The 16474-nt window shown below is 49.4% G+C and overlaps 1 protein-coding gene across 1 annotated transcript in view; it reads left to right on the top strand.

Moving 5' to 3' along the window:
* LOC140425313 (ornithine decarboxylase 1-like) overlaps positions 1–15748 on the top strand; it is a 239110-nt gene extending 223362 nt beyond the window's left edge. The window contains exons 9-10 of the mRNA XM_072509467.1: positions 11886–12100; positions 15477–15748. Of these exons, the coding sequence (XP_072365568.1) occupies positions 11886–12100; positions 15477–15522 (261 nt within the window). The 3' untranslated portion in view covers positions 15523–15748. The remainder of the gene's footprint in view (positions 1–11885; positions 12101–15476) is intronic.
* Positions 15749–16474: the final 726 nt, after the last annotated feature.

Genomic DNA, 16474 nt, shown 5'->3' on the forward strand with positions numbered 1-16474 from the left:
ATCAGTAGCGGGGCCAGCAAGTCCAAATATTTCTTATAGAATTCAACTGGGAATCCGTCTGGTCCCGGGGCCTTCCCCGCCTGCATGCTTCCAATCCCTTTCACTACTTCCTCCGTCTCAATCTGTGCTCCCAGCCCCACTCTCTCCTGTTCCTCCACCTTAGGAAATGCCAGCTGATCCAGAAAGCGCATCATTCTCTCCTTCCCGCCCGGGGGCTGCGCTTCATATAATCTTTCATAAAATGCCTTGAACACTCCATTCACTCTCTCCGCTCCCCGCTCCATCTCTCCCTCCTCATCTCTCACCCCCCCTATCTCCCTCGCTGCTCCCCTTTTCCTCAGTTGGTGGGCCAACAACCTACTCGCCTTCTCCCCTATTCATGCTGTACACCCTGTGCCTTCCTCCATTGTGCCTCTGCCTTACCCGTAGTCAACAAGTCAAATTCTACATGTAGCCTTTGCCTTTCCCTGTATAGTCCCTCCTCCGGTGCCTCCGCGTATTGTCTGTCCACCCTCAGCAGTTCTTTCAACAACCGCTCCCTTTCCCTACCCTCCTGCTTTCCTTTATGTGCCCTAATAGATATCAGCTCCCCTTTAACCACTGCCTTCAGTGCCTCCCAGATCACTCCCACCTGTACCTCCCCATTATCATTAATTTCCAAGTACCTTTCAATACACCCCCTCACCCTTAAACACACCCCCTCATCTGCCAATAATCCCATGTCCATTCTCCAGGGTGGAAGCTGTTGTTTTTCTTCCCCTATCTCCAGGTCCACCCAGTGTGGAGCATGGTCCGAGATGGCTATAGCCGTGTACTCCGACCCCGTCACCTTTGGGATCAGTGCCCTTCCCAAAACAAAAAAATCTATTCGTGAAAATACTTTATGTAGTATAGAGAACTCCTTACTCCTAGGTCTACTAAATCTCCAGGGATCTACTCCTCCCATCTGCACCATAAAATCCTTAAGCACCCTAGCTGCAGCCGGCCTCCTTCCGGTCCTGGACCTCGATCTGTCCAGCCCTGCGTCCAGCACCGTATTAAAGTCTCCACCCATTACCAACTTCCCCACTTCTAGGTCCGGGATTCGTCCTAACATACGCCTCATAAAATTGGCATCATCCCAGTTCGGGGCATACACGTTCACTAATACCACCGCCTCCCCTTGCAGTTTTCCACTCACCATCACGTATCTGCCCCCACTATCCGCCACTATAGTCTTTGCCTCAAACATTACCCGCTTCCCCACTAGTATGGCCACCCCCCTGTTTTTTGCATCTAGCCCCGAATGAAACACCTGCCCCACCCATCCTTTGCGAAGTCTAACCTGGTCTGTCAGCTTCAGATGCGTCTCCTGAAGCATAACCACATCTGCCTTAAGTTTCTTTAGGTGTGCGAGTACCCGTGCCCTCTTAATCGGCCCGTTCAGCCCCCTCACATTCCACGTGATCAACCGGGTTGGGGGGCTCTTTACCCCCCCACCCCCCTTGACGACTAGCCATTTCCTTTTTCAATCCAGCTCCTCACCCGGTTCCCACGTAGCTGTACCCCCCTCAGGCGGCGCCCCCCCGCCCCGACCCCCCCCTCCCATACCAGCTCCCCCTTCTCCCCAGCAGCAGCAACCCAGTTAACCCCCCCCCCCCCGCTAGATCCCAAGCTAGCGTAATTGCACCCCCCATGTTGCTCCCAGAATCAGCAAACTCTGGCCAACCTCGGCTTCCCCCCCGTGACCTCGGCTCACACTGTGCGAGGCCCCCTCCTTCCTGCTTCCCTGTTCCCGCCATGATTACCATAGCGCGGGAAAAAAGCCCGCGCTTCCCCTTTTGGCCCCGCCCCCAATGGCCGGCGCCCACAGCTCCTCATCCTCCCTCACCCCCTCCCCCACGACATGGGGAAGAGAGAGAAGTTACAGGGTCGCAGGTTTAACAATCTGGGAAGTCCTCTCTTCCCCCTTTTCCCCCCTTCATCCCACAAATTCACCCCGCCACTTTTGCCCCAAACGTTCTTTTTCTGGCCCGCTCACTCCAGCTTCTCCTCGACAATAAATGTCCACGCCTCGTCTGCCGTTTCGAAATAGTGGTGTTTCCCTAGATGTGTGACCCACAGTCTTGCCGGTTGCAACATTCCAAATTTGACCTTCCTTTTATGCAACACCGCCTTGGCCCGATTAAAGCTTGCCCTCCTTCTCGCCACCTCCACACTCCAATCTTGATACACGCGGATCACCGCATTCTCCCACCTACTGTTCCGAGTTTTCTTGGCCCATCTGAGGACCATCTCTCTGTCCTTGTATCGGAGAAATCTCACAACTATTGTTCGAGGAATTTCTCCAGCCTCGGTCTTTGCGCCATAACCCGATAGGCACCCTCCACCTCCAGCGGACCCGTCGGGGCCTCCGATCCCATTAACGAATGCAGCATCGTGCTCACATATGCCCCGACGTCCGCCCCTTCTGCACCTTCGGGAAGACCAAGAATCCTTAAGTTCTTCTTCCTCGCATTGTTCTCCAGCACCTCCAGCCTTTCCACACATCTTTTGTGTTGTGCCTCGTGGATCTCCGTTTTCACCACCAGGCCCTGTATGTCGTCCTCATTTTCAGCAGCCTTTGCCTTCACGACCCGAAGCTCCTGTTCCTGGGTCTTTTGCTCCTCCTTTAGCCCCTCAATCGCTTGTAATAGCGGGGCCAACAGCTCCTTCTTCATCTCCTTTTTGAGCTCATCTACGCAACGCCGCAGGAACTCTTGTTGGTCAGGGCCCCATATTAAACTGCCTCCTTCCAACGCCATCTTGCTTTGTGCCTGCCTTTCTGGCCGCTGCTCTTGAGGATCCACCGCAATCCGGCTACTTTCCTCCCTTTTTTCCATCCGTGTCCAGGGGGGATTCCCTTCTGGATTACCGCACAGTGTTATTTGCCGTTAAAATTGCCGATGGGGCTCCTATCAAGAGCCCAAAAGTCCATTCCACCGGGAGCTGCCGAAACGTGCGACTTAGCTGGTCATCGCCGCACCCGGAAGTCCCATCGCCGCACCCGGAAGTCCTGCAAACTCTTTATGTCTTCTTCACAGCATATTTTTCTACCGGTCTTTGTATCATCTGCAAATTTAGCTACCATGCCTTCATTCCCCCTCATCTAAGTCATTAATATAAATTGTAAGAAGTTGAGGTACCAGCACAGAGCCTGCAGTCAATCATCACATCCTACCAATCAGAAAAATATCTATTTATGCATACTCTCGGCTAATGCCAGCCAGCCAATATCCTATCCATGCTGATATATTACACCCTACACGATGAACTTCTATTTTCTGCAATAACCTTTGGTGTAGCATCTTATCAGGCGCCTTCTGGAAACCCAAGTTCGGATCCCCACTCCCTGGTCTCGTTAAACGCCCTTACCAGCAAAGGCCCCAGGATCCCCCAAAATCTTTTATAAAACTCCACTGGGTATCCATCTGGGACCGGGGCCTTGCCCAACTGCATTACCTTAAGCCCCTCCACCACCTCTACCAGCTCAATGGGAGCTCCCAGCCCCTCCACCAGGTCCTCCTCCACCCTCGGGAACTCCAACCCCTCCAACAACCGCCTCATTCCCTCCACCCCGGCTGGGAGTTCCGACTCATACAGCTTCCTGTAGAAATCCCCAAACACACCATTTACCCTCACCAGGTCTAAGACAGTGTTCTCCACCCCTGTCCTTCACTTTGCCAATCTCCCTCGCTGCCTCCTGTTTCCTCAATTGATGCTCCAGCATGCTGCTCGCCTTCTCCCCATATTCATAAACCACCCTACTCAACTGCCCTACCGCCTTCCCGTGGATAAAAGCCCAAACTCCATCTGCAGTTTCTGCTATCTCAACAACCCCGCGTCTGGAGCCTTCGAATACCTCCTGTTCTCTTGCAAGATCTCCTCCACTAGCCTTTCCATCTCCACCCGCACCGTCTTCTCCCTGTGTGCCCGTATTGAGATAAACTCCCCACTCACTACTGCCTTCAGTGCCTCCCACAACGTGGCTGTCAAAACATCTCCCGTGTCGCAAAGCTCCACATATCCCCGAATGGCCGCCCCACCCAGTCACAAACCTCCTCGTCCGACAAAAGCCCCACATCCAACCTCCTCTGTGAGCGCTGACCCCCTCCCCTGTTTACTGGTACGTCCACCCAGTGCAGCGTGAGGTCCGACACTACAATTGCGGAGTACTCCGAACCGACCAGCCCTGCCAACAATGTTCTATCCAGCACGAAAAAAAGTCAATTTGGGAGTACACCCTGTACACATGGGAGAAAAACAAAAATCCCTTCACCCTCGGCCTCTCAAACCTCCATTGATCCACCACCCACCATGTGCTCCATAAACCCCTTCAGCTCCTTTGCTACCGCCAACACCCTCCCTGACCTCGGACTCGACTGATCCAACCTTGGATCCAGAACCATATTAAAAACACCCCAGTGCGAGCCCAGATCAGGGATCTTCCCCAATACACACCTCATGAACTCCACATTGTCCCAGTTTGCAGCATAAATATTCACCAACACCACCAGCATCCCCTCCCATTTATCACTCACCATAACATTCCTCCCCCAGAATCTGCCACTGTACTCCCCACTTCAAAAGCTACCCATTTATTAATCAATATTGCTACCCCCCCCTCGTCTTTGAGTCTAATCCAGAATGAAATATCTGCTCTGTGCACCCTTTCCTAAGCCTAGTCTGATCCCCAATCTTCAAGTGTGTTTCCTGCAGAAGAGACATGTCTGCATTTACACTCCTTAAATGTGCAAATACACAAGCCCACTTGACCGGGCCATTCAGCCCTCTCACATTCCATGTAATCAGTCTGCCGACACCCTGCCGCCCCCCCTCCAATCAACCTTATCCCCTCCTGGGCCAGCCTCCAGCCCGCGTCCCGCACCCCCTCAGGCCTGCCCTCGATGTCCAGCGTTAATGACCCTCCCCATACCACACCTTACAAACCCCTCCCCTGTCAGCTCCCCCCACCACAAAATAACAATCCCAACACCCATCAACTCTCTAATTCCCTGCTCACCCCCCACTGCGCTTCCGTGAACTAGCCCACCCAGCTAACCTGGTAGCCCCCGCCCATGGCGCCTACCCCACCGCTGATTCTTCCCCCTCCACCCCCCCCCCGCTCAAACATTATCCCAGTAAAAACAAAACAACACCAACCCAAACACAAAGAAAAGAGCAACCACCCAGCCGCCACAAAGGAAAAATACGGGGCAATGGCCCGAAAGTAAACACGAACAGAAAGGAACAGAAAATGAACATCTCCTCAAAAGTTCAATGTCCTCCTTCTCTTGCCAGTCCATTGTCCCTGACAAATTCCATCGCTTCCTCTGCGTCCCAACCTTTATTCACGATCTTTATAAGTCACCCATAGGCACGCCGGGTACAGCATTCCGAATGTCACCCCCTTCTTGAAGAGGGCCGCCTTCACCTTAGTGAACCCCGCTCTCCTCTTGGTCAGCTCCACACCCAGGTCCTGATACACACGAAGCTCACTGCTTCTCTCCCAGGTGCATCACCTCATCTGCCTGGCCCAACTGAGGATCCGCTCCACCATCGACCTCGGTGGCTCATTCCCTTGCGGCTTCTTCATCAGCGCCCTGTGCACCCGGTCCACTTCCAAGTATCGTTCAAAGGCACCCTCTCCAGGCAATGTCTCGAACATCTGAGCCCGGTACGAGCCAGTGTCCGCTCCCTCACTGCCATCCGGCAGCCCCACCGTCCTCAGTTTCTGCCTACTGGACCGGTTCTCCAAGTCCTCCATCTTCTCCTGCAGCCGCCTCTGATTATCCCGCATCACCCCCAACTCGGCCACCATCGAGGCAAGCTGCTCCTCGTGCTCCCCCACCGTCTCCTCCACCTTCTGAATCGCCTGGTTCTGGGCCTCCTACCTTGTTTTCAGGTGGTCAATCCTCGCCTTAATCGGATCCACCACCCTCGCCAGGTCCTCAAGATTCCCCTTCCTCTGCTGGGTGAACCTCTCATTCAAGAAGCCCACCAACTGCGCCATCGACCATTGAAAGGGTAGCGCCGGTCCCTGACCCTCCGCCATTCTTCTCCTGTGTCGCAGGTACAGCTTCTCCTCCCTCCAAGTGCTCCTTTCTTTTTAGACCACTCCTGGTCCACAAATCCATCCACCGGTGGGACACTCTCACCTTCCACTCCTCCTGCACTTTTTTTGCTCAATCCATCCATCCGATAACCGGGGAACAGGTCCAAAAATACCACCACTAGCAGAAGCCACCAAATGTGTGACCACTCACACCATGGCCGCCACCGGAAGTCCAAGAGCCGCACCTTTGACTGCATACATGGCAAGTGTTTCCGAGAGGTGAGATCAGTCCTTGGACTCTAGTTCATTGGTATTTGTTTCTCAGGCTCATTTTCCGGGGCTCCTCTTGACATCAGCGTCCTCGAAGAATCAGGAGGTTCTTCCAAGTAGATCTTTTCTGAAAAAGGGTGTCCAAGGCATTGACATCTGTGTAACAGTTCTTATGGTAAGCCTTCAGGGTATCTTTGAAGCACTTCCTTTGTCCTTCCTTGAGCTGGGCAAAGATTTGCTTTGGCAATCAGGACTCTGACAACCCAGTGAGGAACCAGACCATTCATTGTGTAAACAATTAATAAAGAATATTTATTAACGTGAAAGAAAAAATAACATGACAAAAGACTAATATACACTATGATATGTAAAATTACCTGTTTAGTTATTAATATACTTATCTGAAGTTGCCCCTTGTTCCCAAAATATACCCATATTACCTGAAATCACTGGGGCACCAATTTTCCCAAATAACATCCAATGGTAGTAATTCTATGCAGGTCAAATCCAACTAATAGTTACCACAAAATATTGTTTAGGTAACCAAGTCTGGGAAACATCTCTTCCTGGTTCAGCAAAGACGTGGAGATGCCGGCGTTGGACTGGGGTGAGCACAGTACGAAGTCTTACAACACCAGGTTAAAGCCCAACAGGTTTGTTTCGACGTCACTAGCTTTCGGAGCGTTGCTCCTTCCTCAGGTGAATGAAGAGGTCTGTTCCAGAAACATATATATATAGACAGATTCAAAGATGCCAGACAATGCTTGGAATGCGAGCATTAGCAGGTGATTAAATCTTTACAGATCTTTACAGATTACCCCATCTCTGGATCTGTAAAGATTTAATCACCTACTAATGCTCGCATTCCAAGTATGACAGGTGATACGAAGGAGCCTTAATGAGTTGCTGCAGTGCATCTTGTGATGGTAAACATTGAACACATTGTGCGCGAGTGGTAGAGGGATTGAACTTTTAAGGTGGCAGGTGGGGTGCTAATCAAGTGGGCTGGATGATGTTGAGCTTGAGTGTTGTTGGAGCTGCACTCATCCAGGCAAGTGGAGACTATTCCATTCCACTTGTGCCTTGTAGATGGTGGATAGGCTTTCAGGAGTTAGAAAGTGCATCACTCTCTGCACAATTCCCAGTCTCTGACTTCTTGTAACCACAATATTTGTATGGTGAGCCCCGTTCAGAATCTAGTCAATGGAAATCCCTAGGACGTTGATAATGGGAAGTTCAGTAAAGGTAACGTCACTGAATGTTAAGGGGAGATGGTTAGTTCCTCTTTTGTTGGAACTGGGCATTATCTGGCACTTATGAGATGAGAATGTTACTTTGCCACCTATCAGCCCAAGGTTGGATATTGTCCAGGTCTTGCTACTTATGAACAAGGATTGCTTCAGTATCTGAGGAGTCACAAATAGTGTTGAACATTGTGCAATCATCCAAGAACTTCCCCACTTCTGACCTTGTGATGGAGGGAAGATAATGAAACAGCTGAAGATGGTTGGGCCTGAGGTTCTAGCCTGAGGAATGCCTGCAGCAATGTCCTGGGACTGCGGTGATTGACCACAATTGAGTTAGGTGTGTCACCAAACAGTGGACAGTTTTCTCCTTGATTCTCAATGACTTCAGTTTTGCTAGAGCTCCTTGATGCCACATTCAGTCAAATGCTGCCTTGGCGTCAAGGGCTATCACTCTTACCTCACCTCTGGAGTTCAGCTCTTTTGTCCATATTTGGACCAAGGCTGTAATGAGTTCAAGAGTTCAATGGCCATGCCAGAATCCAGATTGAGCCTTGGTGAGCAGATTATTGCTCAATAAGTGCCACTTGGTAGCACCGTTGACAACATTTACTATCACTTTATTGGCAATCGAGACTAGACTGATGGGTTGATAATTGGCTGGGTTGGATTTGTCTCGATTTTTGCGTACAGGACATATCTTGGCAATTTTCCACATTTCCAGCTAGATCCCAGTGCTGTTGGTGTATTGAAACAGCTTGGCTAAGGGTGCAGCTAGCTCTGAGGCACAAGTTTTCAGTAGTATTGTTAGAATGTGATCAGAACCCATAACCTTTGCAGTATCCAGTGCCTGCAGCCATTTTATAGAATTCCTACAGTGCGGATGGAAGTCATTTGGCCCCACCGCCCCTCTGAAAGTGAACCCTAACCATGTTCACTCCCCCATCCACCACACCCTATCCCCATAACTCTGTAACGTATCCTGCACATTTCTGGACACTAAGGGGCAACTTATCATGGCCAATCCGCCTAACCTGCACACCTTTGGACTGTGGGAGAAAACGGGAGCACCCGGAGGAAACTCACATAGACATGGGGAGAACGTGCAAACTCAACACAGACAGTCACCCAAGGCCGGAATTGAACCATGGTGCTGTGAGCAGCATTTATTACATGGAGTGAATTAAATTGGCTGAAGACTGGCATCTGGGATTCTGTGAACCTCCTGAGGCGGTCGAAATGGATCATCCACTCGGCACTTCTTGCTGAAAATGGTTGCAAAATGCTTCAGCCTTGTCTTTTGCACTGATGCACTGGTCTCCCCCATCATTGAGGATGGGGATACACCATTCAGGACTGGATATGGAGGACAGCAGAACTTTAATCTAATCTGTTGGTTTTGGCTCTGTCTATTATAGGCTGCTTCCACTGTTGGGCATGCCAGTAGTCCCGGAAGTTCATCAGGTTGGCACCTCATGTTTAGGTATGTCTGATGCGGTTCCTGCCATGCTGTAGCCACCCTTGAATCAGGGTTGATCTCTGACATGATGGCATTGATAGAGTTGAGAATATACCAGACCATGAGGTTACAGATTGTGGTTGTATACAATTCTGCTGTTGCTGACGGCCTCCAGTGTTTCATGGATGCCCAGTTTTGAGTTGCAAGATCTGTTCAAAATCATATTTAGCACAATGGTAGTGCCTCACAACATGGTAGAGGATATCCTCAATGTGAAGACGGGATTTCATTTCCACAAGGACTGAATGGTGGTCACTCCGATCAATACTGTCATGGACAGGTGGATCTGTGACTGGTGGATTGGTGAAGATGAGTCCAAGTAGGTTTCTTCATCTTGCCGATTCCCTCGCCACCGGCTGAAGTTCCAGTCTATCAGCTCGGACATTTCAGACTCAGCAACTCGGTCTGTAGTGGTGCTTGTAACAGGGTTTCCTTTGCTCCAACAAGCTGCTATTGGGTGTCACAGATAACTGTGGGTGTCTCCCTCCTGCAGGTGTTGAAACCACAACCCGGAAGTGTCGCACTGGGACAGCTTCGCATGAGAGAGGGAACAAGTCTCAATGTTTATATCTAACCAGTGAAGTTGTCCTTATGCCACGCAGTCAGTTACCCTGACTGCCACCTACGCCTGTCTGAGTCTCTCTCCTGCGATGGTGAAATGTCACCCGGAAGCGCCCCACTAGTGCAGCTTTACAAGAGAGAAAAAGAGGGACCACTCTTTATTCCTAACCAGTAGCCTCTCTTGAGTGAGCGTGTTCAAAGCGCTCGGATTCCCTTTGACTACGGAATTATGTCCTGGCAATTATTGTGACTCGACCAGAGCAGACAGTGAAGGGAAGGTGAGACTGCAACAATGGTAGGTTTAAAATTAAATAATTTATTCAAGAGAGTTAGGTCCTCCACAACTCAAACTATCACACACAAACACAGGTTATAAAAATACTATGTAAAAACGAGAGACTAAACGGCATAACGAAAATTCTTACTTTTACACAAATTTACTTTAACGCCCGCAAACGTAAATGCATGTATCCACTCACCCACCCCAAAATCTCAACACTCTAAACTAATTGGGGATTTCTGTGGGCTGGGAGAGTATACTCACCGTCCCAAGTCAGGAGTGTTCCTCACAGGTCCGGTTGTCTCCGCTGCCCCCTACAGGCAGCTTTCAGAAGTTTTCCTACCTTTATCTCCCAGTTAGGAGTGTCTCTCACAGGTCTGGTTTTCCCTGCTGCCCCCTACAGGCAGCTTTCAGAAGTTTCACCTCAATGCTTGTTTTTGTATATTTTATTGCTTATAGTGCTTGTCTAGAATGAGCAGCCTCTGCCTACATGCGGTTTAAGGTCAAAAGCTCTTCATCGCACTGCTTTTCAAACAGTAATTGATCTTGCTCCAAAATCTCCATCATTTCGGCTTCATAGAACTAGTTTGACCAGCAATCTGCAATGAATCTGCACGTTCAGATATACCCTGCTGCAAACTGTAAGATGCAATCTGAAGTAACACTCTTAGGTCTGTTGGACTTCTTCATCTGCAAATGGTTCTTTTTAGCATTCAGCACTGAATCATCTAAACTGTGGTCTTCATTCGCAGAATAGGAATTTCTCACCATTGTGTTTTCAGGTGAATGGAGCTTGCAGGGACTATTCATCACAGGAGTTTGTCCCTCATTAATCGTGAAAAACTTGTCTAGCTCCTCACCCTCAGTGCGGCTCTGAAAAGAGCCTTTTTTTGTGTGTTGTGTTGGGTTTAAATTTCCATCTTTATGGTTTCCGGCACGGTTTTCTCTTTTAGAAATGGATTGTGGCCTTTCCCAACTTTGTCCAGTTCATTTTGTTCCGCCGATGAGTTTGCTGCAACTTACAGCTATGGAACTACTGTTGGTGATTGTCTCTGAAGTCCCACACCCATAATACATTCCGTGCCCTTGCTACCCTTAGTGCTTCCTCCAAGTGATATTTCAACAGGGAATGTACTGATTCATCAACGGAGGAGGGACGGTAGGTAATCAGCAGCAGGGTTGCCAATACCCATGCATGTCGGTTTAGTATTGTTTCCCAGCTTTCTTACAGCATGCAAAGAGTGGAATCCATTAGATAGTTTGGTTAGTGAGGGGAGGCAATGGGCGAGTGGCATTGTCATGAGACTAGTAATCCCGAGACCCAGGACGCTGCTCTGGGGACCCAGGTTGAAATGTGTATTCAATAAAAATCTGGAATTAAAAGACTAATTATGACCATGAAACCATTGATGATTGCCATTAAAAAACTATCAGATGCACAAATATCCTTTAGGGAAGGAAATCTGCCATCCTTACCTGGTCTGGCCTACACATGACTCCAGACCACAATGTGGTTGACTCTTAATTGCCGCTCTGTTCAATGGTAATTAGGAATGTGCAGCAACTGCTGGCCCTTGCTAGCGACACATATCATGAAAGAACAAAGAAGAAAAATGATTCAGTGATATTGGACATGGTTTGTGTTTGTCCTAAGGATATCTGCTGTCATCACAAAAATTCCATAGGTGAGAATTTGAGATGCAATGACCCTGCCCAGTTTGAAAGCAGTTGAGAAACATCCAACTCTGATGTAGTCAGTTGATCCGGGATCACAAAGCAGTGATGGATGCTATGGTGATTATAGCATCCCATTGTCCGCTCTTCATGCCCGTGACGAGGCAGGGAAAAGTCTAAGGGACCAGGAAAGGTTGACCATTCACTTCACTACAAGTTTTGCTTTGAAGTTAACAACATTGACCTGGTATTTATTTCCAACAGAAAGACATTCCTGACCAAAAACTGTATAGGACAATGGTTTGGGGACCCACCTGTGATGCATTTGATTATATAACTGATATCTGGAAGCTGCCTGAACTTAAGATTGGAAATTGGCTTCTCCTTCAAAACATGGGAGCATACACTGTCAGTACCTTAACCACTTTCAATGGCTTTGATGGACCCACGGCAGATTATGTAATATCCAAGAAGGCTTGGTAAGGAAACAAATGTATCACTTCCTCAAAATTAGAGAACATGACACAGAAAATTGTACTCTATATTTTTTTGAAAAACATTTTATTAAGGCATTTATGATTTTATGATAACAAAAATATACAAATACAAATGTAAACATAGTTCAGTGCATAACAGCCCCCAACCAACAATCATACCCAGCCAACATGGCTTATACACACAATTCCCCAATCCCTCCATCTCCTCTTGCTGATCCCGCCTAACCTAAACAAACTAAACTAACCCCCCCCCCCCCCAACTTCTCAAAGTTCCACTGGGTATCCGTCAGGCCCCAGAGCCTTGCCCAACTGCATGGCCTCCAATCCCTCTACTACTTCAACAATCCCGATCGGGGCTCCCAGCCCCTCCACCAACCCTTCCTCCACCTTTGGAAACTCCAAACCCTCCAAGAATTGCCTCATCCCCACCACCCCAGCTGAGGGCTCCGACTCATACAGCCGACTGTAAAGTTCCGTGAACACCCCTTTCACCCCGCTGGGTCCAAGATCTTGTTCCCGCCTCTATCCTTATCTCTTCCTATCTCCCTGGCCGTCTCCCGTTTCCTGAGCTGGTGTGCTAGAATCCTATTGGCTTCTCCGCATATTCATACACCACCCCTCTCGCCTACCTCAACTGCCCCACCGCATTCCCTGTGGATAACAGACCAAACTCTATCTGCAGCTTCTGCTGCTCCTTCAACAACCCCGCCTCTGGGCTTCCGAGTACCTTCTGTCCACCTGGAGAACTTTCCTAACCAGCCTATCCATCTCTACCCGCTCCACCTTCTCCCAATGAGCCTGTATCAAAATAAACTCCCACCTCACTACTGCCTTCAGTGCCTCCCATACCGTTGCTGCCGAAATCTCCCTGTGTCATTAATCTCCACATAATTCTGGATAGCCTCCCTTACCCGCCCACATACCTCCTCATCCGCTAACAGTTCTACATCCAATCTCCAGTGTGGGCGATGACCCCTGTCCTTGCTCAGCCATAAATCTGCCCAGAGTGGGACATGGTCCGACACAACAATCACCGAATACTCGGCATCTACCACCCCTGCCAGGAAAGCCCTGTCCAAGTCAAACAAATCGATCCGGGAGTACACTTTGTGCATACGGGAGAAAAAAGAAAACTCCTTTGACGTTGGGCATCCAAACATTCACGGATCTACCCCTCCCATCTGTTCCATTAACCCCTTCAGTACCTTCACCGCAGCTGGCACCCTCCCTGTCCTCAAACCTGACCGTTCCTACCCCGGATCTATAACCGTATTAAAGTACCCCCCCCCCATGCTCAGCCTATGCGAGTCCAGGTCCGGGATCGTCCCAACACCCACCTCATAAACTCCGCGCCATCCCAGTTTGGTGCATAGATATTCACTAATACCACCGGCAACCCCTCCAGCTTCCCAATCACCATAGCGTACCTACCCCCCAAGTCTGCCACTATGCTCCCTACCTCAAATGACACCCGCTTAGTAATCAAAATCGCTACCCTCCTAGTTTTAGAGTCTAGCCCCGAAGGGAATACCTGACCAACCCACCCCTTCTCAGCCTAGTCTGATCCACCACCCTCAGGTGTGTCTCTTGTAGCATTGCCACGTCCGCCTTTGAACTCGTGAGCCCTCTTGGCCGGCCCAGGCCCATGCAGCCCTCTCACATTCCATGTGATCAGCCTGGTTGGGGGCCCCCACCCCTCCCCCTCCCCCTCCCCCCTCCCTCCTCCCCCCTCCCCCCCTTCCCCCTCCCCCTCTCACCCCCCTCCCCCTCACCCCCCCATCCCCGATCAACCATAACTTTTCTTAGGTCAGCCCGTGTCCCGCGCCTCTTCAGGTCTGCCCTCGGGCACCCACCGTCATCGACCCCAATCTGTCTCCAAGCGCCAGTCCCTCCCCTGTCGGCAGATCAATACCTCCCCCTCCCCCGCCATAACAAAAGAACAATCCCAACCCCCCTCAACAAGCTTATTACCTGCTCGCCCCCCCACTGCGCTTCCGTGAGCTATCCCGCCCAATTAGCCTGGTAGCCCATGGCGCCAAGCATCCTACCCCCCACTGATCTCCCTCTCCCTTCAAATCCCCAACAAACACAAAGAAGAAAATTCCACCCACCATCCCCCATTAAGAACGAAGGTAACCCACATACAAAATGGAGCAACGGCCCCAAACTTAGTGCAAAACAATACATACAAAACCACAAGAAAAAGAGGAGATTTAGCAGCAGATCAAAAACACAACTACGCATCCCGAGTTCAATATCCTCCATCACCTGCCAGTCCCCTGTCCTTTTACAAAGTTCATCGCCTCATCTGCCAATCCGAAGTAAAGCTCCTGGCCCTCATAAGTGACCCTCAGACGTACTGGGTACAGCATACCAAACTTCACCCCCTTCTTAAAGAGGGCCCATTTAACTTTGTTAAAATGTGCCTTTCGTTTGGCTAGTTCCGCACTCAAGTCCTGGTAGATACGCAGCTCATTGCCTTCCCATGAACAGCTCCTCATCTGTCTGGCCCACCACGAGATCTGTTCCTTGTCCAGAAACCAGTGTATTTGCACCACCATCGCCCTCGGCGGCTCATTCCTCAGCGGCTTCATCATAAGCGCCCTGTGCGCCCTGTCCACCTCCAAGGGCCAAGCAAATGCACCTTCCCTTAGCAACTTCTCGAACATACTGTCACATATGCAGCTGCGTCCTATCACTCGCTTCCCTCCGGCACCCAACGATCTTCAGGTTATGCCTGCGTGATCTGTTCTCCAAATCCTCCACTTTCTCCTGCAGCTTTTTCTGGTGGGGTTCCATCAGCTCCATCTCCACTGCCATCGCAGCTAGCTGGTCATCGTGCCCAGCCACCGCCTCTTCCACCTTCTGGATCGCCTGGCCCTGGGCTTCCAATCTCTGCTCCGCCCTGTCTTAATCGGATCCAGGTATTTCATTCTTTGCTGAGCGAATTTCTCCTGGAGAAAGACCATCAGTTGCTCCGTAGACCACTGGGCCAGCCGTTTCGGTCCCTGACCCTCCGCCATATTCTCCTGTGCCACAGACTCCACTCCCGACTTCGACCAACATTCTCTCCTTTTCAGACCACTTCTGGTCCACGAATCCATACACTGGTGGGGAATCCTTCTCCACTAATTCACCAGTCTCCTGTTTTGTCAATCAAATCCACCATAAATCGGGGGGAAAAGGCCAAAAGATCCACCACGAGCGGGAGTTACCAAATATGCGACCAATCACTCCATGGCTGCCACCGGAAGTCAATATTGTACTACATTTTATCACAGTGATCTATTGCACACAAATTCTTTTGCATGGTCATGTTTGCATTTTCATGAATTAATTTGTAACATTTCCCACAAAGGGAAACTGTCCAGAAGATAAAGAAAGGAACTGAATCTCCTGAATAAGAACCGACCAGTGAAGATGTCCACTGACTGAGACGGTGCTGAATATCCCTTTTCATCTATTATCAACAACAATGAGACGGTGAAAACAATTCTGATTTCTCCAGCATTGGCAGTGCTTCGATTTGTTTTGCTCCCTGTTTTGCCATGTCTTAAATGATTAAGAATCAATGTTTATTGCAGTGGAACTTGTTTATCATAAATCATCATTTAACTTTGCACTTTCCAATGATTTGCTAAGCAGCCAATTGGGAAAAAGCAGTCCTAAATATGTTATTTGAATTTACCTGAAGCCCCTTATTTAATGTTTGATTATTCCCCCAAAAAATGTACTCAAAGAGTAGTGGAAAAGTGATTATTTTAGTCATAAAGAACTTAATCACTGGCTGTGATTAAATCTTTCTAATTTCATGTATCAGGAAATCAGGCTAACATGAAAATCAAGGGAATCCAGTAATTGGGAATGTGTCTGCTGGTTTTGTGTGTTTTAAAAATCATTTACATATGGAACCCATGTAGTGGTCGAGAAAGTTTGGCTAGGTTGATGGAACTTGTGCTTTTGATCTGTTGAGAAGCCTGGCAACACGGTAAAAAGATATCAGGCAAGCTGATAACAATGAAAAATATATGAAGCACGGTCAATTGGACAAAAGACGATAGTTGAATCCAACTGAGGCTTTATTGCTATCAGATGTGTGGCCTCCCACAGCAGCTGGCGAAATGGTTGCTGGCTGGAGGACACGCATATTTATACCCCGCCTCCTGGGCGGAGCCAGCAGGCAGGGACTACCGGCGAACCTGTAGTACAGGCCCATCCATACATCACCTAATACAGTGCAACAGTGGTTTGCCACATTCACACCCTGTTAAAAATTGAGTCCGGCAGGGGTGGTGGATAACTATATACAACAATGAGTTAATATTTACAAGATTTGAGCAAACAAATGTCCTTTGA

This window comes from Scyliorhinus torazame, chromosome 6 (assembly GCF_047496885.1).
Source record: "Scyliorhinus torazame isolate Kashiwa2021f chromosome 6, sScyTor2.1, whole genome shotgun sequence".
Classification (NCBI taxonomy): Eukaryota; Metazoa; Chordata; class Chondrichthyes; order Carcharhiniformes; family Scyliorhinidae; genus Scyliorhinus; species Scyliorhinus torazame.